The 26,708-nt window shown below is 25.1% G+C and overlaps 2 protein-coding genes across 4 annotated transcripts in view; one reads left to right on the forward strand and one right to left on the reverse strand.

Annotated features, from left to right (window-relative positions):
- The window catches only part of LOC112686335, a 109,929-nt gene that overhangs the window by 80,319 nt on the left and 2,902 nt on the right, over positions 1 to 26,708 (reverse strand). The window lies entirely within an intron of this gene.
- LOC112686333 (regulator of G-protein signaling 11) overlaps positions 1 to 26,708 on the forward strand; it is a 49,297-nt gene that overhangs the window by 11,457 nt on the left and 11,132 nt on the right. For both annotated transcript variants that reach the window (XM_025558554.1, XM_025558555.1), the window contains exons 2-6: positions 11,263 to 11,419; positions 15,934 to 16,030; positions 21,246 to 21,296; positions 25,906 to 26,012; positions 26,112 to 26,228. In XM_025558554.1, the coding sequence (XP_025414339.1) occupies positions 11,375 to 11,419; positions 15,934 to 16,030; positions 21,246 to 21,296; positions 25,906 to 26,012; positions 26,112 to 26,228 (417 nt within the window). In that variant the 5' untranslated portion in view covers positions 11,263 to 11,374. The remainder of the gene's footprint in view (positions 1 to 11,262; positions 11,420 to 15,933; positions 16,031 to 21,245; positions 21,297 to 25,905; positions 26,013 to 26,111; positions 26,229 to 26,708) is intronic.

The following is a 26,708-nucleotide window of genomic DNA, read 5'->3' on the forward strand; positions in this document are numbered from 1 at the left end:
ATATATATATATATATATATATATATATATATATATATATATATATAGGTAAACATGTTCTAGAACTATCATACAAATAATAAACGCAAATATACTTATAATACTTCATCGTTCTGCTAGCAGTGAATTCACTCATTACCATACATACGGTACCGTTGGAACTTGGATTATGGTTTACTGTGAAATATGTACTCTGTACACGCTTGATTATTGTCAACGAAAATCGATTTCTGCTTTGTGCTATCTGCCGGTGATATAGTAATGGAATTTTAAAGTGAATTTTCGAAAACAGTTGAATAAATTAACGAATTCTAAAATAAACATTTTACACCAGAAAACCAACCATAAAGTATATTATCAATAATAAAATTACGGTTATATTAAATACTGTGGTAATTTTCTTCTTGTTTTTACTCAGGTACACGTTTCTCGGTATGGACCACGACCCAGTTATCATTTTTATGGATCGCTCTTTTGAGTTAATCTATAATGGTCAATATCGCTCGGTTGTATATACATATATTCTTCTTTTTTTTTTATCAGTTATTGATTATTTTAAATAGCAAAAGTTCATGTAATTATTTTTATTAGTAGGGACCTTCCATTTGTATATTTCATAGTGATAAATTTGCAATTTGCATTTAATTGACTGAAGTTGGACAGTTAGTTATTAATTCAATAGCTACAGTAATATTTATTAAGAGTCGAACTACACAAATATTATTATTATTACTATTATTACTATAAACCTTATTTTTTTATATTTACATTGTAAAATCTTATTTTTTTTATACTAAGACATTTTAAATTTCATAAATTCGCAGAGAATATTAGTGGCGGTTTGAGTACTATATATACGAGTATTATAATTAATTTTATATATATTTATCTAATTATATTAATTATAATTTCAGAATATTGATTAATTTGAGGGAGGAAAAATATGATAAAATTATAAAAATCCTATATATTTTATAATCACGTTAAATCAAAAAACTACTAATATAAATTAAACTTATCATGTATTAGTATCACTTAATTTATTTTTAAACTACAATTAATTAATTAATTAATTTGTAATATTATTCAAATCAACAATAAGTTGGTTTGGTTAACTATAGTTTTTTTTAAAATATAGTTTAATTAATAATATGCAAAAAATTAGCTTAAATTAATATTTATTAATACTAAAAGTTTCAAATGGATTGATTATAAAACTAACATGAAGCTTAAATTTGATTTAAATATATTCACCATAAATATAGCAGATAATAGGTATTATACTAAATATATATATATTATATATATTATGAATTACATCATGTTTTCATTTGTAAAATATTGAAAGTGTTATATTTTGATACGAATAAATTTATTAATCATCAAACGATAAAATAACAATGATATTATATTATATTATATTATATTTGATTAATATAAATGGTTAGGAATTGAATATCAAGACTCAAAATGTTATAGAACATAATAATTCGTGAGAAAATACATTAATTAGCTGGTCAATTTTTATTAAATAAAAAAAATTAATCAATAATTCATTTTTAAATTAAGCTTTTGAAGTTACTGTTACAGACTATTAGAAAATAATTAACATAAGTGAAATTATACTGAAAATTATCTATTAGTGTCTTGTTTAAATATTGAAAAGTAAAAATATTATTTTTTTTCTTTCTCACTAAGCCAAATGTATCTATAGATAGATACATTAATAATATGCCTAAGTTATTGACAAAAATAATGGTTTTGAATTTTCGATAACTTTGCTAAGAAATATATTGTAAATCATACGTGTAATATATAGTACGAAAAAAAAAAGCAATAAGAAAAAGCAAGTAAAATAATATAGCCTTTATCTGAATCTTGACTACTGAAAAATATATTAAATACACATACATACGTCATACAATATTTTACAGTAAAAAGAAACTCACTAATACATTGTATATATTTATATTTTTTTATTTATTTATTTATTTTATTTTTTTGTTGGGGGGGGGGGGATATTAATGGATAATACTTCAATAGTTAAGTATTTATTAATGAAAAAAATCGTTTCTTTAGTAAACATTATTTCAGCGGCTCGTTGTTTAATAGAGTTATTTGACAAAATATCAACATTTTTTTTCGCCTTATTTCATAATTATTTGAAATGAAATAATGAACTATATAATACATTACAACAGTCATATTTAACCGTGGTTTGTACGAGCATTCAAAAACATTAAAACTCAATTACTTTTAATGTTAATTGTCACAATAGACTGTGTCATGGCAGTTTCTACGTAATATTCGTTTATAAATTTGAATAGATATAGATACGAAAAGTTAAAGATTTTTGAAAGGACTGTTTTCGTGGAAAATGAAATTGCGACGAACCCATGAAGGCATATGATTAACCCGTACTAAATTTAAAAATATTAATTTATCGTACAGCGCTTTTTTATGGAAATTAATTTTTATTTTCGTTGTTTGAATTATTCACTTTATAATTACTACCCTACAGGTAAAAACACTAAAGTATTTTCGAACATAATTATAGCGTTTCAAATAAGATCATATTAATTTTTACAGACATTAAAAAAAAAAAAAAAAAAAAAAAAAAAAAAGTAGAACTTTTATCAAAACTTAACTATAGTGTTATTTTTCAATAATTAATTATTTTAAACAAATATTATTTCAAAAAATTCGAGGGTGATTAATACCATTTCATCACTTTATTTTTAAACTGTTTTTAAAAACAGACCGTTTAAAAAAATAAGTTGAGTGAAACACGCTATTACGATGTAATACATTAAAATAATAACGTAATTCGATGTTCTTACTAACCAATCATAATTAGTAACAAAAAATATTGCTTAATGAGTAATTATTACATGAGTTGGCAGGTGCAAATACAATATTCATAATGAAGGTATTTCGTTTAAAAACCAAGTATAAATATATCAGTTTGAAAATGTAAAAAATGGAAATTTATCTTTTAAAGAGAAGGTAGAAATATTAAAAAATGTATTCAACTGTAAATTATTTAACTGTAAATAGTTTATTTATATTAATTGAAATTCTAATTTTCGTTGAAATCTTCTTCTTAGGTAAATAATAATTCATATCCAAGTATTAAAGTACATAAGCAAAATATAATTTAATGCTTTAATATTTTCAAATAAATAAAATACATTTATTTTCGAGAGGTATTTTTTAGTTTTCAAAATAAACGACTACAATAATGTGCCTACCCGTAGAAAAAAATAACTGACTATTTTTTCATACATTTTTTGAAATTAAAATATTTTTACCAAGTGATTATTTGGAATGTAAAATCAATAACCGTAGCCTGAAAGTATAAAAATACTAAGTAGTATTAAACTTTTAGATTCTTCTCTGTATATAAAATGTTATTGATTTTACTTTTAGAATTCATTTTTATTCATAAAATATGGGACCGTGAGTTATAATATGAGAATAAATAGAATACAAGATATACTCGTAAATAATGGGTTGCGTTATTTATAAAGTTTAATATTTTCGTTTATATTAGATTTGAACATTTGGGATATTTGATATTTTTTAATAATATTTAATAATATATTCCTAAGTTTATTAAAACTAATAAAAACGTTTATCTTATGAATAAAATGGGGCAGATAACATCAAAATAAGTTTTAATGTAAAATTAGATATATATTATATATATTTTTTTTATAGTGTATTTCAGTAATCGTAATATAATACGTATATGTACATTCTAAATATTGCGTATAAAATGGGTGTTAATAAAAATATTTTATATTTTTTGAAAAAAAAAATGGTTTGCTTTTTTAATATTAATTATTTATCAATACATCTAATCAATGTTACACTGAGATTATTTTACATTCGTTATATCGATTTTTATGATATTTCTCTATTATTGTTTATTTTGGCCATCTACAGTAGTTTACTGTGTTCAATTATTAACACGTTGCTGCCAAGGGTTTTTTCATAATGTTACTTAAACATATCAATTAATACACGAAAGAATAAAAATTTATATTTTTAAGATTAAATTATTTATCGTATAAATCAACCGGTTTATAGTAAAAATACAATTTCATTATAAGTAGTAATTTATTCTAATATCTTCTTCGATTTCCAACATAAACAAACAAATACCCCGACTATAATCAACGAAACCATACCAAGATAAAAGAAATTATTGATCTAAACCTATAGATAGACCCTATCTAAAAATCCTCTTTCCATATTTTCCTCCTTGGAATGGGTTTCCAGAAATCAATAAACTGTTCCTTACACACAGCAAAAATCGGTTGCTAACACCATCATCCGATACATCCGAATTGTATGCCAAAAAAATAAACATAAATTGGAATGTCCAAATTGCATGCCACATTTTAGATGAGTCTGTCTAAATTGCATGCCACATCTTAGAGGGATCTGTTCGAATTGCATGCCATGTACCAAGTTTATTAAAAAAAAATAATAGAAAATATAAAAAATATTTTAATCTAAAAATTAATCAGTTGTAACAACCAAATCATAAAGATTTTAAGTCAAAATATAGTTTAAGTTGTGCACATTAGTGTATGATGAATAAACTTGTGGGTACACAGCATACCTCTTTAAGACGTGGCATACAATTGGGACAGGTTCCTCTAAGAGATGGTATGCAATTCGGAATTTTTTTTTTTGCATGCAATTCGGATGCAGCCACCATCATCATATCTTATTTTCATGAGGTAGTAGAATAAAATTTCAAAGATCACACATTGATTTACACAGATGCATACAAAGATACAAACGGAACAGGTTTGAAAATGGTAATGGGACCTCTAGTCAAAACCTAATACTCTTCATTTACCAGAGTTTACACTACGGAAACATACGCAATATACATTTTAGCACAATAGTTAGCTCTATCAAACATTAACATAATAAATAAAGCTCATTAACTAATAACAGCAACGTGGTAAAATCATTACGCATGATAACAAGTTGAAGAATATCAAAGAGTCGATATTCCAGTGGAAAAACTGAAACAATTCAAGTAGGAGAGAACAAATAGTTATTATCTGGGCCAGTATAAGCCACTCTCATCTCACGTTTATCACCAAGAAACCCAAAACTGCGTGTGACATATGCATAGTTCGGTATTGAGGCAGGTTTTAGAAAGTCATATTTTAGAATGCTGGGTTTTAGAATATCAAGTTGTAGAAACACTGTTTTTTAGAAAATAAAACGTTTAGAATTTAAATTTTTAGAAATATTTTTATTTTTTATGCTGTTTACTCGCATATACAATGTTTTCTAATAAAAAGTTTTCTAATAATTCTTTTATAGTAAAAAAATAAATATAATAATTGTTAATACTTAAGATTATTAGCAATAGCTTTTATAAATTCATCTAAATTATAATTAGAATCATCAACTATTCGTTTACATATTTGTAATAAGTTATTATTCCGTGTTTCATTGTATTTTCTTTTCTTGAATACCTACTTTATTTGAGTTCAACGATTCGATTGTTGCTTCAGTTTCATGTTGTTCTTTTTGAATTTTGGAGATAAATGAATGTATACCAGAATGAATCAATAATAAACGATTGGAAATATTTTATATTCTAAAACACTATTTAACATTTTTTTAAAAGTTTTATATTCTAAAATATAGATTTTCTAAATATTGTCATTCTAAAACTCGGCATTCTAAAGCTTGATTTTTGAAAACATGCACCCGATTCGCAAAGTTTTTATTACAATCGTACACATTATTTTTAATTGCCCTAAGTGCTTTTCATCACGTCACCTTCTCAACAATCCAACATCGACAAGAGAAGACGCTATTCACACTATAGGTATCAGTTTGATCAAATATTATTTAACTATTTTTAAATTTGAATGCTTACATTATCGATAACGTTCACTTTACAGTTGAATCACGGTTAATTGAAACAATATTTTTTCGGAACGAGACCTGCATTTTCCTAGAATAAATTATCAGAATGAACTAAAAAAGCGCACGTGCCAGTCGACTTGGGGTGATTTTGATTTTGTAAAGCCGGGATCTCACGGTGCGTGGTGCGATTACCGGCAGGGGTTTGGTATAGCTCGGTACAGCAAATGCGTTGCGGGATGACTGTGCGTGGCTCATGTCTTCCCGGAAGTTGTCTGTCTTTGGTATTCGAGTCAAAGGAGAGTTCGTTACTCGGATTGCCAAACCAACCAAATGTGTTCTTACTGACGTACGTGGCTTGTTTATATTGTATGCTAATAAAAAATATTTAGTATTTTTTTCATTTCTTTTGGTTCTATTTTTTTAAATAATTTTCATAAAAAAAAAAAAAACAGAATGGTTAAACAAACTTAATTTGGAGTTCCTTGAGCTTTATGAACAATAATCTTGTATCTGCAGGCCTAAAATCTACAACACAAAGTTCAGAGTGCTGTCCGTGATTCGTGAAATAACATTTCGAAAAACCTGTTATCGTTTAAAGAATTCCCTACACTATAGTATAATATACTGCAGTATTCGCAATGTCTTCTTGATAATTCATTTTTACAAAATGTAGATTAATCAAATAATAACAACACAGGACCGATACAGACGAGAAACAGACTCGGAATGGTTCGGAAATGAATGCCGAGTCCAGAGACGCGCCGGCAACATGATGTACAGAGTCTCTTCAGAAGTAGTGCCTCGACTTGTCTAGGTTTGGTTAGATTTGGTTCAAATTTTTTATATTTTATCCATTTTCCATGGCATAACCTCAGTTGGTAAATTAAAAAACATTTGAAATGATTTTTAACTACAAATGTTTCTGCTTGATATACTTTGTATTTTGTGGTGACCTAGCAATTAATGACTAGACTTTCACCGTACTGTGACCGTTCAAATGTGAACCAATCGGGACCATAATATGATCGTGGTAGTTGAGTGATTGAACCTATACGTTATATATCTATATTGTGAACAGTACTGAAGTCCTCAACCAACGGAACACTGCCAACATTTTTCAATTTTTCAATGAAATTAATTCAAACAAAAACGTGTTGATTGCCCAAATATCATTATTTCGATACCTTAGAGCACACATGTTCCATGTCCATTTTCCTAATTTTTGGCAAATCACTAAAGAAGTTTAGTTGTTTGCATAACTATAAAACTAGAACAAATATTCCTTTGTTTTATAATAATTATCTAAAATAAAATATTAATTATGAAGTATTTGAATTAAAAAAGGTGGTTTTAGATACTTATGCTATCAAAATCAATTAAATAACATTAAAAGTCGGACATTTGGACATAGCACATGTGTGCTCTTAGGTATCGATTTACTTTATGTAATGAGATTGTTCGAATTTTCTCACATGATGTAATTATTACACCATGTGAGAGAATACATAGTAACATATTATATAAACATTATAACATCCTCTTAGGTCCAAACTTTAATCTTAAAATAGGCTAATAATTGTGTAATTGAAATTATTCTAAATACAGAAAATAAATAAATAAATAAAAAATTGGTTATTCTTTATTTTTTTATTTAAATGAAATATGAAATTATTAGTTTAATGTTACTTTTTAATGTGAATATCTGCTATACATTTGTATAAATAGTTTACTCATGATCATTTTTGTATAAATATATTTCAGTAATTAAAAAAGTAATGTAAGTCTAGAGGAAAAGATTATCACAAACAGCTATTTTTATTAATCATGAAAATAATCTTAAGTATAACTGTTTGTCCTAAAGAAATGAATTCAGTGTAGTCTTGACGTTATAATACGAGTATGTAATGAAAATGAGCTTAATAATAATAAAGAATTTTTAAATCCTTTGTGTGAAATTGAAAAGAACTTTAATTTTAATTTCCACTCATTTTCTTTCAATTTCAGATTGATAAAGAATAGCGTAAGAACAGTAGTATCATATATTAATTAATAATAAATATGAACAAATGAGTTACGATTTAATATAATATGAGAAAAATAATTACCATTCAATGTTATTATTAGTATTTTTTTTCCATTGTTATTGATGAGAATAGACTCAAGACTTATTTATTTCAAGAATACATAAAAAAAAAAACAGTAATATAAAAATGTGCTTTATTTCGTATAATAAAATATTTTATGTGAAAAAGCCATGATTAAATTTTCTATTCATTGTTTAAATAATAATTTCTATTATACTAGGATCCACCCTAGATTCCAAAATAATCTAATGCCACCGTATAAAGCAATCATATATATAAATATATATTTAATCTGAATTTCCCAAGAATCCTCTCAGCTCAGACAATATAAATATTAAGTCCCATTCATCAAGCATTCTTCCTTTCGGCTTTTGAATACATTTTAAAATTTTATTCTGGAGCTAAAAAACAGTTCTAGAAACACTACAAATAGATCCTATTCACAATATTAGCTTGAGCTTGACTGTTGACGCCTCTAAAAGAAACCCAATCGACCATTTTACAAACTTAGCTCTATGTCACTTGAAGACACTATTAAAATAAATTTTATTTAACAATAATCAAGGACCTTTTCTTCTTGTGAAGCGTATCGAAAATATTGCATCAAGCCACGCGAATTAAATGCTTATCCATTTTGAAAACTTCACTGATAAAGTTCATCCAGATTCTCTTCATATATACAAAACCAATTAATTTACATGATGTACAGTTCTATAAAAAATCTTCTCATTAACATAATATTATACGCCTCTCCTCAACGCTTTTCGACCAAAAACTATCTGCTACCACACGCAAATTATAAACGGAATTGGAATTATTATCAACGTAGAAAAGAATTTAAATTTATTTTAAATGTTGTCTCTATAACAGTATTCGTACTGAAAAACGATAAATATTGCTGAAAGCCATACCCAAGTTTTCCAAATTGTCTATGGTAATATTCTGACTCTATAAGGGCATTATATAATATTATTATAACATTATTTGTTCAATTATAAAGAGAAATCCCAATGTTATAATTATTTACGACATCACATACTATATTATATACAATCCTAAGGTTTTTGACTTATTCGAATGGTTTCTTTGATACAGCAGTGAAAAAGTAAATGTACTTGATAAAATTCAAAAATTATGCGCATTAAAAAATTTGGAATATCACAACCCATGGATAAAAAAAAAATTACGTACATTTCAAAAATGACCTTGAATAGAAACATTCTTCAAAAAATAAATTAAGAGCAATCAAGCTCTCTCACCCCTCTCCCACAGTTTGATCACGATTTTTCTTTTTTCGGACGAAAAAAAATATGGAATAGATATTAATCAGTCGTATTAATCAAGCACACAAACCCATCTTGCGATGGCATAAGGTCAGCCACTCTGAAATTTATGTGCCTCTCTTGCCAAAGTTTACACTTTTTCTTTTTTGAGATGAATTCAATCTCCTTGAAAACCTTTTTGAACTTCTAACGTCCAAAAACCATTTCTGTTCAAATAATTTTTTTTTTAAATTTACCTTCCTTTTTTCTTTTTGAACCATCGACGAAGGGGAGATGGTTTCCTAAATTTCAAATTTACTTAAACTTTGTTATAAAAATATATAAGTATAAAAAATATATTAATATTAATAAATTAATAAGTAAAGAAATAAATCCTTAGTTGCGATTTTATTGACTTTGTATATACCTTATGATGAATTTTTAATTTGAAACCAGACGTACTTTACAAATATATTAATACTCAAGAATAAGTATTTTTTTATTTCTATTTATAAAATATGTGTTTGCTTGTTAATTAATATATTAATTTACAAGTATTGATCATATACTAATTTTTAATTTTAATTTTAATTTAGTATTTTATTTTTTTATTATAAATATTATAACATTATAAGAAATCACCACTGCATTTGTATCAATTATTTACCTATTTTCTGCTTTAAGCTATCACACTACTATTTACTTACTAAGTTATATCGTTAATAAAGAAGTCGTTGTAACGTACACTTGAATATAAAAAAAAAAAATAAAATAATAGCTATGAAGTATGTAATGAATACATTTGATATAGAACTGTTTATTTTTTAATTCCTACAATATTTTAATTATTAAATTATTAAGTATTACATATTTTCAATTTATAAATGAAGACTTTACAATTCAATAAAATGTATACAATTATATAAAAAAAACAAAATCATTTTTTTTTTTTAATAAATTTCTAAAGTTTTGGTAATTTGTGATATCATATGTTAAAAATACGGTTCTTAATGGAAAAAATAGTTTTATTGTCAGTAATTTAAACTATCAACTTGGTATGGATGTATACAAATTTTTTGTAATCCTCTCTAAAAATAATGAGTTAACCGACACGGAGTGATTTATTTTATTTATATATATTAATCAATTTATATTGTTACGGTTATTGTTTAAAGCTCAAAAGTATCAATTATTTGAATTTGTAAAAGAGCATGTTCACAAAATAATTTTTTCGATATGGCTATTAAAAAATTTTTTAATAGGTGTCAGTCCATCATGGCAGTTAAAAAAAAATTATAGTCTCTAAATTATTTATTTAATTCAATACTATTTGTAGAACGCTCGTATATTTAAATTCATAAATCATCTTTTGGTATTGTAAATCTTAATTAATAATAATAGTACCTATCTAATATAATACATGTACATATTATGTACATGATATAAGAACGAACATATTATTGAGCATATATTCTTAACATAAATCTTAATATACAATATATATACCATATTATTTAAATATTAGTTCAAAGAAGTATAGCAGTATGTTTTTTTCATTAACTATATATGTTATAGTAGTAAATATATAAGTAAAATAAATTGTATTTTAAAAATATTTACATCTGCGTCGTGATCATGAATATTTTATAATGATAAAATGTATTAAAATGTTGTGCTAAGTTCTAATGTCTATTCTGTTTAGGAATTTCCATTAAATAATTTATATAACATTAAGATTTATAATTTTTCTTTGATCTGATTTACAAACCATTATTTAATACATATCACGTTGACATTATAAAATTATCACCAACATATAATGTATGTTATTGTATTTACTTCAATGTACATATTATAAGAGAGAAAGGAAATTATATTTTTTTTTTTATAAATTGTAAACAATTTATAACAATTTATAAACAATTGTTTATCAATAATTTTAACTATATTACGTAGTTTTTTTTCGATTGTTGATTTAAATTATTAATAACATTGATATTATGTTATAGATCAAATGAACGGGTAACGAGTGTCCAAAACAATGAGGGGGCGGGGCCAGAGACCGATGGAGCCAGGGTAAGCGACACATTTACGCGACCCAGCCCCCCCGCCCCCAACAACATGGATAAATCGGATCGTAGACGCAGGCCTTTTGCCTTCGACAAGGTACGTATATATTCAACATCATAGAACAAAACTGTCAATAACAATTTGATTATTTTAGAAATTTGAAATATATAAAATCGTGTATCTACACATTTATTTTAATTATAAAAAATAAAATGTGTAACACTGCATTCCCACTGTGAAACAAACTAACTTCATTTAACAATATGATATACTTCGTATTAAGTTTTAAGATTATTTTTAACACTATTAAACTCATACTGATAATGGTAACTGTTAAAATTATATAAAAGTATTTTGTATCATCATATCTTGCTCTGATCCTTTATTCAGTTTTTCACTTAATCTATCTAAGGATTTAAAATATTTTAATTTTGTTCCAGATAGTTGTTGAATGGGTTTGGTTATTAATAGTTTATGTACATTTTTTCCGTGAGCATGTTTTACTTTTTATGATATACTTAGATTCAGCACGCATTTTTTTAAGGAGGATATGGTCTAATAGTAGCTTGGTATTTTTAAAACAATTTAAGGATTTTTTATATTTTTTTTATAGCTGTTTTGCATTCTTTATTCCACCAAAGGACTATTTTGTGGTGGGCTGGACGGTCAGATTTTCCTATTGCAATAGTAGCTGCTCCAATGATGGAATTTGTTAATTCTAGTATGAGTTTATTCATTTTATTTTGATTTATGTTTTGTGTTGTATAAGTATTGCAGGTGTCTTTATTGGTCTCAGAATTTTGTAATGCGTGATCTACTAAAGAAGAATAAAGCTCCCAGTTTGGGTATTAAAGTGTTGATTTATTTACGGGTTCTCATTGGGAATTTGAACTGAATAATTTAAGTAGTATTGGTCAGTAGTCGCTTCCGTTTTAGAATGAAAGTATATCCCATTCTAGATTGGGTGCAATTATCGGAGAAACATTAGAAAGATCTATTGCTGAAACTTGTGGGTTTGTCATTTTTGAGTAGTATTAAATCAGAAATTTCTAGAAGTTCCATGATCTTGCCTCGATTATCGATATATGTGGAACCCCATAATGTATTGCGGCTATTGAAGTCTCCTAAAATGATAAAAGGTTTGAGTAATTGTGTTATTATTAGATTACTAGTCTTATCTAGTAAATGAAGTTCTGACGAGAAGGTATATGTTACATATGCATATTTGTTTTTGAAATTTGACAGATATTGCTAAAGCTTCTAAGTGGGTATTTCAATAAATTTCTTCGCTTTCAATATTGTCTTTAATGAATATAGCAATGCCTCAACTGACTCTAACTGGATTTAAGCGGCTTTTAAAATATCCATTGTAATCTTTAATCTGACTTGACTGTGTATGTTTTAAATTAGTTTCTTAAAACATACAATATTAGGTTTATAATCATATATTATTCGTTGGATGTCAACATTACGTTTATAAAATCCATCAATATTCCATTGAATTATGTTCATATTGTTTAAGTTTTAATTTTTTAATTTTAATTTAATTAAATTTTTTTTTATATATATATTTAGCGTGGTTAGTCTTAGAGATTAGGAAGTTAGATTGTTGTCCTGAAGAGGTAAAAATTGAAATAATAAATTGCTAAGTTTAGTGAACTTTATTTTCATAGAGTGATCGTCGATATAAGGGCGGATTTTTTCTGTAATTTCAAAGATTAATGGGACATTAGAGTCAATTTCTTCGCGTAACGTGTGTATATTTATTTGTTTGTTTCCAAAATGGTTTGGTCTTGAGTTCTATTGTTTAATATGTTTTCTTTATGGTTGATGGTATAAGGTGAATTTGGTGGGATAACTTCTGTAGTTGTAATATGTTGTTATGTCAATTCGGGGTTAGTTGGAGCTGATATGTTAGACGGAAAATGCGGAATTTCATTTGTCCAGTCCATTTGGGTTTTTAGAATGTCATAAATAATTGATGGACTTTCGGGAAGTTGAATATTTTCTAACAATACAGGGTTTTGTTCTTCTTTGAAAGACGAAGACTGATGTATTTGATTATTCTGACGGTTAGGTGGTTGAGAGATATTTTGGCTGCTTATTGTATTTGTATTGTAGGTCATAGATGTCCTGTCGACTTAAAATTATATCATATGATTGTTTTGTCAGTAAATACAATTCTGAAGTTTGTTTCGTTTATATTTATTACTTACAAACAAGGGAGTTTCGGTATATCTTCGTGTTTAATGTAGATTTTACGTCGAAAACTCAATATGTGTCCGTATTTAATTTCATTTATACTGGATTTGAGGAAGTTTATTTCGGATAGTGGTGAAATGTTTATGTGCATAAATGCATCCAATATAGACTGATTAGGAATAGAGGGGTATACTTTTGATATTATAATTATTTTAACGGGATCGAGGAGTCTGCGTATAGGAATTATGTGTTTGTTTATTTTTAATATGTTTTGTGATTTTTCTATGAGAGAATTTAATATTAGTTCGCTAGATAAGAAAACGCATACACGACCCATAGAAATTATTGATACAAATATATTGCTTGGAGAGATAATTTGTCTAGTTGCAATAATATAATCTTTGAGTAATAGTCCGTCGACCGGGTGGATAACAATAACCTGTTCTCTTTTCGATATGTTTAAGTTGGCCGTGGCTAGAGCATAGTTAAATTTATTGTTTGTATTGATAGAAGTTGTGTGTAGATCGGCTGGCATTGTGTGTAGAAAAGGTAGATTGTCTCATCGTGGTGGTGGAGTTAGTAGCGATATGCGAACTGTTTTTTATTTTTTTTTTTTGCAGATGGGTATATGGAATGAAATGTTTGTTCCTCATTTTGAATTTGATATGGTTTAAATGGAATATTTGTTGTTTTGTAATTAGTAGCATTTCTTTTATTTTGAGGTTTTAAAGATGGAGATTTGTTGGGAAGTATTTTTGAAGGCTGTTAGACCGGCTTTTTTAGTGTTCATTTGTTGGCGTAATATTATTATAAAATAATCATATGCCTTTAATAGCAGCGATTATATAGGTGACGAAATGTGTTTGCTATCGAAGCTTAAAATGCGCACTCATGTAAGATAACACATGTTGCTTTGACGGTTATCAAACACTTGTCTATTAAAATACATTTTTTTCCTCGATGAACCTAATATTTTAGAACTTTTAATGCATTTTTAAGGATTTTAGAGTATCAAATTCGCAGTCATTTTTATATATGTAAATAAAACTACCATCATTATCATAGAAGTTTTTTGTATGATCTGTTGGAAAATATTGATTTATTTAATTTCCATCCATTTCGTATGGAATATTTAGACGTTTTTGTGTTGTTATTGTTTGATTTAAGGCTGAAAACATTTTTTAAATAAAAAAATTAGCTCGGTTTTTATACTAGGTATATTATATAAATAAGAATAACAAAATAAATTTAATGAATCTATTACTAGTATGATATTCAGGCAAAATCTAATGATATAATTATAATAATCTAATAATATAATTTAACAGGTATTAAAAAATACTTACGATAATTTTCGTGGTTGTGTCTTATGAGATTGTCTTTACGAGCAAACACTTGAGGACAAAAACTGTATAAAAACTTAATTCCATCATGTGATTTAGAATATCGGTGTATATTATGGTTCGATATAAAAGATTAGTTCCATACCGTGCAGCTGAATATAATTAATCCGTTGAAATAAATTACACGTGAAATTGATGTACTAAATTCTGAATAAGCAAATAAAAACCGAACACGTAAATCACGACATTTCCTTCAACGATTTGTAAAGTAATGATTTTACAAATGTATCAGTTTATATGAAATATATAATATGTATGTGAGCTTCTGTTTTTAGTTTGATGCAACATCAGCGCTTCTAGTGACACCGTACGGTACTAGAATAATAATGCTATTGTAGAACAGTGGGGTGAATCTGACAGACAAACTCGATAGGTTTCATCCAAACTCGAAAATGTTTCGACTAGTACGTTATTATAATAATAGAAAAAAATGGTAAACCAAACATCACCTTTGTGCATTGATTGATGAGATCAATCACCTCTGTATGAAATTATTTAATTAAAGGATTGCGATTTAAGGAAAGAGTTATGGTTTTGGCTAGGTTTGTGTGAGATAAAAGTTTTATTTTAAAGGAAAGGTTACATTTTTCTGGGTTGAGAGTTGCATTTTAAGCGTAGGATGCCCAGAACATACATTTATTTCCTACTCACAAGCGATTAAACTCAAATTAATTTTATTTGCTGAATTTATTAAAATACACACATACCCTCACTGACCTACTAAAGAACAGAAAATCTTAGTGACACTTGGGATAAAAGCCAATGCAATGTGCCTATATAATTACAGAGCATGCATTCAATGTTTACATACTACCCATTCTACATCATAAATCATACAAATTACTGATTTCCTGTCCCCAGGAAATGTATGTTAATATTATGGGTCATTGGATGAGTTGATAAAATAGTTTACCGGATGGGCATTTCCATTTGGTAATTTTAAGAGCCAATTAAAGTGTATAGTCGAATTAATTTAAGTTAATAGGTTTGAATTTACATTTTCAGATGGAGGGGCTGGTCAGAGAGATGAAAGACGAAGAGACTGGGGTGCGTGTAAAAAGTCAAAAGTTATTTCTCACTTCGATTCCTTCTGCTTTTGCCGGTAAGTATCCAATACTTCACTAAACGTTAAACTTTAGTGTAAATATTAGTACTAATTATAAACTTTCAAAGACTTCTGTGGTGTATATATATAAATTTATCCGATTCGTGTACAAAAGAATAAAATTATTAGATGGAAATCACTTGAAATAAAATTAATTGTATTTAAATGGAAATCGATTAGTACTCTTTAAGCATAAATAATTGACACATAATAGTATTATTCTATCTTGTACATCGTGATTTTAATTGCAGTATATAATTGTTATGTGATTTTACATTTTATTTCAGAAATAACTGAATTATCTGATCAAACCATATATTTAATCAGAATAGTATTTAATAATATAGTTTATGAAGTTTATTCAATTATTTTGAACATCAGCTTTTGTATTTTAGACAAAAATGAATTTCTAACATAAAACTACTATTTATTAAATATTTTTATTGAATTTAAATTAAATACAATCCTAAATTAAATTATTTACTCATATTTTTGAAACAAAAATTAGGAACTTAGATATACATAAAAATGTTCACTTTAATATTTAATTATACAAAATATTTGATAAAAAAAATTGATTCAAGTCGATTTTATGATAATCGAATTCAATTTTAATTTTTAATTCAATAATTGTTATGTTCCTTTCAATATTCTAAACTTACAATTTCCATTTTATGATTAAACTTTATCGTTGGTAGTAAAGATTACGAGTATAGTAATAAGATGTGAATATAATACAATTGCAATAACGCGTGATATGTTTCAAAGATTATTAAATCTTATAAAATCAAGTTTAAGCACAAAACACATTAGAATTATAGATTGGAAACAAAGATTACTATAAAATACAATTTATTTTTTAAATAATAGTTTAAAAATTATAGATTAAATATATTTTGTAAAAAAAAAAATTATCTATCAATAGTATTAACTATTTAATATTATCATGATTTTTTAAAGAATTATTCATTTAGAAGAATTTTTATTTATAAATATTGTCTACTTAAAAATTTACTGCGATAAAATAATAAATTATAATTGTTTTAACAATAAGATTTAAAATAAAAGATCTTAAATCTTTTTGTAATTCAAACTTTAAAATAATAAATATAATATAGCTTTCGTATAAACTTAACAACAGTAAAAGCAAATGATTACCTTAAGAATTACGAAGTTTTTTAAGGTTTTAATTAAATATATGTTTTATCATGTTTTCGGAAAATTAAAAGAGAAACTTTTTTAATATTTTTAAGTAATGAATATTGAGTTTTAAATTTCTTTTTAATTATTCGTCGTAGTTCCAATGACTATTAGTATTACATGTTTTATTTATTAAAAGAAACTAATAATTTAAAATTCATTAATACATTTTTATTATTTTCTAAGTCTATCATATGTAAAGTGGTCGAAATGAATCATATAAAAAAAATCACAAACAAAAACTATAGATTTTTTAGAATTATGTGTTCATAAAAAAATATATTACGTTGTTTAAAGCCGAGTGTTATAAATAGTTTTCTTTGGGATTAAGTATTAAGTAAATGCGGAACACACGCAAGATTTCTGATATGACGTAGGTTAGTTTATTCACTTTTATAAGACCAAGAATGAGGGAAAGAAAATGAGATAAAATGAAGATACAGAAAATCAAATACAAATAGCCTGAAGTCATATAATGGTGAACTCGGTAAAATGAAAACCTTGCATAATGATATGATACCTACTTTTGATACTGAGAAATTAAGTGCTTTGAAACGTACAACAAAAAAAAAAAAAAAATAACGACAAATAGCTTTTCTGTACGATTTATTAATCAAATAATAAATATTTAATCAGCTGCAATATAACACGTATAATTTCACCACATCCATTGACATTAATTTAAATTTAATTTAGTTCATTACAATACTAATTACTACAATCATGAACACTTGATGAATTCACTTAAATGTAATTATATATTATTATTATGTACATAATAAATAAAAATTATGATGCTATTATTAAGTGTCGTACATTTTAAAAGTTCTAATAGTTTTTTTTTTTTAAGTAGTTTTTACAGTAAAATAACACGTTTTATAGTTGTAATATTAGGTATTAAATAAAAATTAAAAATTACATATAATACTTTAAATTAAAATACAATTGTTTGATGCGTCCGAAAATGATTAATGGTAGTATTTATTTTGAAATTGAAGGTTAGAGAAATTATGATGTTACCGTGTTGTAGAAATATATATTTATCAGTCAAACAGAATATCTCTAGAGAATGCCTTTCACATTCTTTACATGGTATTTGAAGTATTGACAAGTAATTGACATATATGTATAAATCAAGTGAATATGACAAATACATATTAAAATCAATTGATCGTTGTAGTGAAATAGATTTTCTATCTGATTGTATTACATATTTTTTTTTTAAATTTCAACAAATTTACTACACTTAGTTAAACATAACAGATAATATTAATTTAAAAATCATTTTTCTAAGCTATGATTTCTAAAATTAATATTTTGGATATTATATATGAAAATTAATTACATATATATATTGTTTATGACATTTGAAAAAATTGTGTATGAAATTATTTTAAAACGATTAAAAAACTTGAATAGTTAAAAACTATATGATTAATTTTCGAATTAAAACATACACGTATTAATCTTATCAAACATTGATTAAAAAAAACAGAATTAACGTTATATTACTATTAATTACGCAAGTGTCAAAAGCAATAAAGATAAAAAATTGTTAATGTATATATTTTTATTGAAAGTGAATTATATAGTATCAAAACGTTAAGATTTGAGAGGCTTCAGATATCGTTATCAAACTTATTATACTGAAATAACGAATAATTAACACTGCGTATTTAAATTTGCATTTAAGTTGAACTGTTACTGCTATGGAATACCAATTATGTTGTATTCACAAACCAATTTATCGAAATAACTATACAATAATTAAACAATTCATAAGCATTAAAAGTATCTTGTTATTTGTTATTTGTGGAGTAACACTGTATTTTCATATTATTTAAAAACTATTGTAGGTAATAAGTTGATAAGTATTATGTGCAAAACTATAATAGTCAAATTCTATGAACTAATTATTAATTTCGTGGCCTATTTACCGTTTACATTTGTGAAAAAGTATGTTAAAAATATGTAATTCATTACAGTAATCCTTGATGGAATTAAATAAAACTCGAACATAATGTTGATTAACATTATTCTAATCTAATTTAAATCCATAATCTTTAAAATGTAAATATTTATAAATAATTTAAACAATAACATAGTTATTCCTAGTTTTATAGTTATTTTTAGTAAGAATTAGAGAAAAAAATACTTCATTGAATTCAAGACAAATAAACGTTTGTAATTAACTTAACATACAAATATAACAATAACCTTAGCGTTTTGTACATTTAGACGAAAAAATACAATTCGTAACCATAAACAAATCAAGTTGAAAATTTAAAAAAAGATTTTTTGTTTGGAGGGAATTATAATATATTTTCTCGAGAAATTTAATGAAATTAATTTTTGAGCACACAACAAGTAATGTGTTATAATTTATTGTTGTTTTACTTTGTCCTCGTGTTAAGCTACTCTAGAAAAATCGATATCGGTTGGCAACCCTTAGTTTTGAAACAAATTCCCTAAGCATAAATTTCACCGGCCGGAAGAACCATTTTAACACGCTGAAACTTTTACTTTGGGATTGGAAGTAGCATGAGAAGAAAGAAACGGGTACACATCTTAATTTAACGTATATTTACTTTATATGTCTGCGAGTACCTAACGGGGTTTCATAAAAGAAATATATCTTGAAAAAAGAAAAGAAAAAAAGTAAAAACACATTTACAAAAGTATAATATAATATCCTCACGAATCTACACTAAGTATTTTCTGGAGTAGTATTTCGTCGTAAAAATTGTAAAGTATTTCCAGTATAAATTTTTTATTGTTATATTAAACTAAATTTTGTGTATTTGCTCGTGTATTATTATTATTATTATTCTACAGTTCAGCATTTTACATTTTCATACACATTTACATGAATGTAAAACAAACATATAAATTAAAATAAATTATATAAAACACACTGAAAATAAATAATTCAATTTATGTTGTTTAAAAGATTCTTATTATTTATACACGAGTATAATATGTATAACGATATAATAAACATTACATCTTCCTAGTTTATAAGAGATATTTTGGCGTAGTTACTCTAAAATTGTGTAAATTAGGATGAATGTTAATGGTTCACATTTTTTAAATGTATAACGTACAATGTATTTATATACAATAAATGCACTTGCAGTTTCCAAGGATTATAGATCGAATATAGATTTAAAATATAACTGCTCGTTATTTTCAGAATTTTAAAAAATGAATATTACCTGATTTTCCTTTAATATAATTTAAAATTTTTCTTTATAGAACAAAATTATAGATATTTTTTGTAGTTAAATACAAGATATTATTCTCATTCATTGTTCAAAGTGTTCTAATTTCGAAATTTTACAAGCAATTGATCATTTACGAGTATAGTTTCTTAGAACTTTTAGTAATAAGTACCAGGTATTAGTAATCAATGTGTTGATTTTGAATTTATGATAATATTAATAATAACTATTTACACAACATTTTATAAAAGAAGTATTCTAGACTAGAAGTATAAATAGATATAAAATATTACAGCAATAATAGTTAACACGAATGAAATATTTAAAAATGAAATATTTTGAGGATCATTTCATATTTGTAACTCGTGTTCAATAAAATAAAGTTTATTTAACTGTCTTTATAGCAATTTAATCTTTGCATGATGATTATTATTATGATTATTTTTTTATTTTTTTGAAGGTTTACATAATAATTGAAAGGATTTAGCATTTTAAGAGCATTAAAAGTCATCCTATAATAATAAGCATAGAGTAATATAATACTATATTATATTTATAAAATGTTGATATGCTTAAGATATTTAAACACTAGTATACGCTTGACGTTTAAAAAATTTAATTTAAAATTAACAACTTAAAATATCTTTATTTTTTAGTGTTTATGTTATGCATAAGTTAAAAGTATGTAATATCATATGTTTGAATTTTCTTTGATAGAACTTAATAATAAATTCATCCAACTGAATAGTTTATGTAATACGATAACCATAATCTCTACTGTATTGTTATAGGTTATAACATAATTGAATGGCTAATGGATCGTTTAACTGTCGACGAGACTGGTAAGTAGAGTAATTACAATTTTTTTTTAATGAAAATGTATGCACTAAAACATAAAATTCCAAATTTTTTATATATATATTGTTATTGTATATGTATTGTTTTCATTGTTTTTCACATGTTGAGCTTGGAAAATCAAAAAGCAATCCGATTTTTATATTATGATGGATATTTAAATTTATTTAAATTATAAACATAAATTAAATATATTTAGAGGTTAGTCTGTATATAAAGTTGTATAGCTTTTCAATTTATTTCTTGAAATTATACAAATTATATATATATAAATATACAATGAAATCATATTGCTAAGAATAATCTTTTAGTAGTAGTCAAATAAAATATCATTCATTCTTATATGTATATATATATTTGATTAACGATAGATTAACCAAAAATTACATGCAATTATATTCAACAAATTGTTTTAATTTTCAAAGTTATTACTCAGTTAAACTAAATTATACAAGTAAAAAAAATTTATGTTGTCGATGTAATATATATCGAGTAGTCGAACATCAAAATAATATATTTCTAATTTTATTGTGTAATTTCAATTTTTTCTAATCATTAAAATTAATAAGAATTTCAATAATTACATATATAGTATACACTCTAATGCCACCCCATTTACATAACTCGTATTATTGTTTCTGGTAAGTGAAACTATTTACCTGTAAGAAAATCTTTAAAAATAATTATTCTTGCTATTTAATGGTTATAAATTTATAACTTTTTACTAATCATGTGTACAGTGCTGTCGTTAGGGGGCAGGCAACTTAGGAAATTACCTAGGGCCTCGAACTTCAAATAAATTTGGCGCCTACAATTTGTTAAGTTAGAATAGTTAAATGTATTTAAGTATAAAGATACTGCTCTTGCTTAGGACCTTTATTTTGTTTGACGAAGGAGAATTATTTTTAACTAAATATTGAATACATGTTTTTCTATCTATATCCAAAGTTTAATTTTGATTGGCTGACCAATTTTTTTTAAATAAACATTTAACTTTGAAAATTGATGTAAAAAAAGTAAATTTTATAAAAATATTTTTTAATAATTTACTTAAACGCTTATAAAATAAAATTCTGACTATTGATTTTTTAAATTTTTTTAGTTTCGTCAGTAAGTATAGGAATAAGGTGATATTATATTTACAAGATTTAATTTCCAAAAATAAAATTGTAATTACATACATTTTTTTAAAAAAATTAGGTACTTAGAAAGTTCTATATTTAAACCAAAAGTAATAAACTTTTATTGAACATTTTGTTAAATATAGAAAAAAAGGTTTTTGATATAGAATTAAAGTTTAAAGTTTCTAGTTATATTATTTTTGTAGTTATAACTAAATAATTAAAATTTGAAAAGTCAAAGTCTCATTAACAGTTAATTTTTACCGTTTTTCTCAACTTTTTGGCAGTTTTCCTAATTTCTAGAAAAACTCTTGAGATTTTGGAAAAATTACCTCACTAAAATATACCACCACAGGTCGATTTTGAATCTACAAAGTTGCTAGATGAAATTGTTGAACCAGTATTTCTATCCGAAAAAGTGTTAAAAAAAAATAATAATAAATATCATCAATTAACTTCACTCACAACCTAAAATATAATAATTTAACAAATTAATATACATTTATTTCGTTTAATCTATTATTATATAAGCATCAACATCACAATAATTAGTAATTATAACAAGTTAAATAAAGTATTGGGTGTTTTTTATTTTACAAAAATCTATTTTAAAGGTTAGCATTTATTGAGAACATTTTATTACAGGATTCTATAGTAGTTGAATTATGTAACGTCATACCCGAATACAATATCGTATCGATATTACCTACATAAAACGCCAATAGCAATAAATAACCTGAGTACTTCTTCCGTTCATCGTTTTAAGGAATGCTATATTGAAGAGGATTACTTTTATGACTGCAAGTTTCATTTCTGTAATGACATTGACTAATGTGTAATACCTAAACTAAATTGATTCTGGTTGAAAATGAATTCCATCTGATCAAAGTTCTTACCGTTAAAATGCAGGTTTATCAAATTAAATTTAAAAACATAAAATAAACTTATATTAAAACTGATACAAAAATAACTAATGAATAAATGTGAAAATGAGGTTATAAAGTGTGTACAGCGGTAAATAAATTATATAAATTATAACAAGTTGCAGTTAGTTCATTTTAGATTCTGAGTGAAATGATGAATGTATTGATCTTATGTTGTGTATTTTTTTTTTTTCGAGTCTGTGTACAAGAATTTGACTAGAAGGATTACTCCATTTATCAAAACTATAGAGGTTTTTGATTAAATATGATGTCTAATTGGTATTTTGAACATTTTTTTGTTACAAATTTCCCAATATTTTCTTTTAAATTTCTTAAACAAACGAAAAGTTATGAAAATACTACAATATTTAAAACATATCGGTACTCGATAAGATCTAATTTTTGTTTTCTTCGTAACTCAAAAATTAATAATTGTAGAGATATAAAATCTTCACTGAATACTTATATCAACGTTTGCTAATTATGATATACTTTTCAAATTCAATTTTTTTTTAAATAATTGTGGAAAATTATATCGTTCATATTTCTTAACTTCAGATGCTCGTTTGATGCGGATTCTTGAAGAGGCATTTTAAGCAAGTTTTATTATGTGTTTTTGAGTTTTATTACAAAAAATAATAACCTTTAAGCAGATCCCTTCTAAAGATTTTTTGTGTCTGCTGCAAGTTAATTCGATATATATAACTATAAATTAAAAATAACTGAAAATGTAGCATATTTGATAGCGTTTAAGTATAAATTTAAGTTAATTTTATTTAGTTAAATTTATTAATATTTCACAAAGAAAATTAAGTAAGAAATAATTAATTAATATCAATTGGATAACGCCAAGTATTTGTAATCAATCTGGACGTTAAGGAAATCCTCTTTACATTTTCCTAAACTGAGACCTAGGGTAAATGGTCCTATTGCTCCCCTCTGGCTACGGCTCTGCCCATAACATTGGGGTTCGGGTGTGACAACATACTGTACAAACTAATATTTACGCAAACGATACTAAATTTAAATATTTTATAGATTTTATAGATTTTCTGTAATTTTATGAAATTATTTAACTACTATCATTTCAGATAAAAAAAAAAAAAATCTTGAAATCATTTATAAATTTAAAAGTATTATTATAAAAGACTTTATTTATAATTATTTAAAAAAAGTACATTAATTACTGTTATATAGAGAACCCAACTTTACCCAAGACTTTTTTCGAATTCAAATAACATATCAATGTTTTAAAATGTATATTATTAATATATGCTGAAGTAAGCGAAGCGGGACGAATACCCAAAACTCAGTCAATGTATCCTGCTCGTACTTTTTGCTACTATACTAACATTTTGAAGTTTGATATATGACTAAGAACGTAAAAAGAATACATTCATTTGAACATACTTAATCATTAATCATATAATACATGCAAGAAAAAAATAAACAATATCATACTTCCTAAAATTAGTATTTTAGAATAAATTAGAATATTTATTTGAAATATACGCAAAAATAGAAAAATATGAAATATATATCCAGATGACTCAATGATTTATTAATATAAAATTTTGTTAAATTTATTTTTTATTTTGTAGATTCTGTTTTTTTTTGTCCATCTACACGATTTTGACTACGATTTCTAAAAACATCTATAGAAGGGATATCATATGGTAGAACTTTTTTTATTTGGAAGAATTTTCTAATTGCATTTTTGAGGTTATTTTTTCAGTATTTTCTGAATAATTAGGAGGAGCTGACGAACATCTACAAAAATTGTAATATTTACGTGATATCAAACGTCGTAACTCAAAAATAATAATGGTAGAAACTTAGAATTCTCATTAAATTCTAATACTATCATTCTTAAAAAATGATATCATTTACAAAAAATTTTTAAAAAAAATTGTTATAGTATTCGAATAACAATATGAAATTGGTATGTTTTGTTAGAATATTGATAAAAAAAATGTTAGTATTACCGAAAATCTTAAAAATGTAATACAACATTTCTTGTACAATTTTATTACTTATTTGGAAAATTATCAAATATCTTTTTATTTTATTTTATAAGTGTTTTTAACCTTTCGCGTGGAAGTAACCTGCACTCGCTCAATTCACGGTTTATACACGAAAAAAAACTTTTTTATGTTGGAGATTTATATGACCAAATAATTTTGTAGTTAAAAATGTATATTAAATTGAATTATACTACTCAAAAAGGCTTGACAATTGAACAAAAGTTCATCCTAAGTTTTTCTTTATAGACAACGAAAATAATTTTACAGGAAAGTCCGTAAATTCAAATGATCTGAATATATTTATTCGTAATATTGATTAAATCATACTAGCTAGATATTTTTTTTTCTAACCTAACCATAAATACTTAAATTATAATAAAATTAATATTCACAATAGCGTTATTCGTATATTTTAATAATAATCTTGACTATGGAAACTTTTAAAAATTTTGAAATACTTAAGATGATGTCAAGACAAGCTAGTGTTTTATTTTTCGAATTAAATGAAATATATTATTTTTGCTGTAGAAGCGGTTCATATAGCCAACATGTTATGTCAATACGGATACTTTTTCCCCGTAAATGACTCAAAAACTCTTACTCTAAAAGATGACAGTTCTCTATACAGATTTCAAGTAAGATTATTAGTACTTAAATAGATAAATATTAAATATACAATTATTGAACTGTTCAATGTTTTATTTAAATTATTTAAATTCACATTGTTATTATAGATTCCGTATTATTGGCCATGTTCCCAAAAAAATCCTGATAATGTAGAATATGCAATATACCTATCAAAACGACTGCTGAGAAACAAACAACGGCATGCTTTGGAAGACTATGAAATGGTAAACATACATTTTCTTTATAAACATAAAATATTATAATATAAATACCGGTCACAGTTTGCTGGGTTCCGATTTAGGGGTATCACAATTATTCAAACCTTATAATATTATTTAAACCGGGAAACGTTTAGGTTTAAGTTTATTTTATACGGATATCGGGTAACTGTTTGTATAAACTGTATAAACCTACCGGTGCTACAGACGTAGCAGTGGACGGTAATTGTTTATTATTTTTTACTCTTACTTCTCAAGTTATTATAAATTATTAATATTTGGTTACTGTTGTTTTTATCTAATTTAAACACTCATTATACTAAAGTTAATGCCTCAGCAAAATTATGGACATTTGATTATAAACTTTTTTTACGTATAAAATATTTACGGTCGCAGACCTCCAATTATTAGTGTACAGTTTAATTATAATGTGTAAACAAATTAGCTGTACAAATAATGATTGATTCGTCAATCAGGATTGATAGT

This window comes from Sipha flava, unplaced genomic scaffold (genome assembly GCF_003268045.1).
Source record: "Sipha flava isolate LNK unplaced genomic scaffold, YSA_version1 304_pilon_pilon, whole genome shotgun sequence".
In the NCBI taxonomy this organism is placed as follows: domain Eukaryota; kingdom Metazoa; phylum Arthropoda; class Insecta; order Hemiptera; family Aphididae; genus Sipha; species Sipha flava.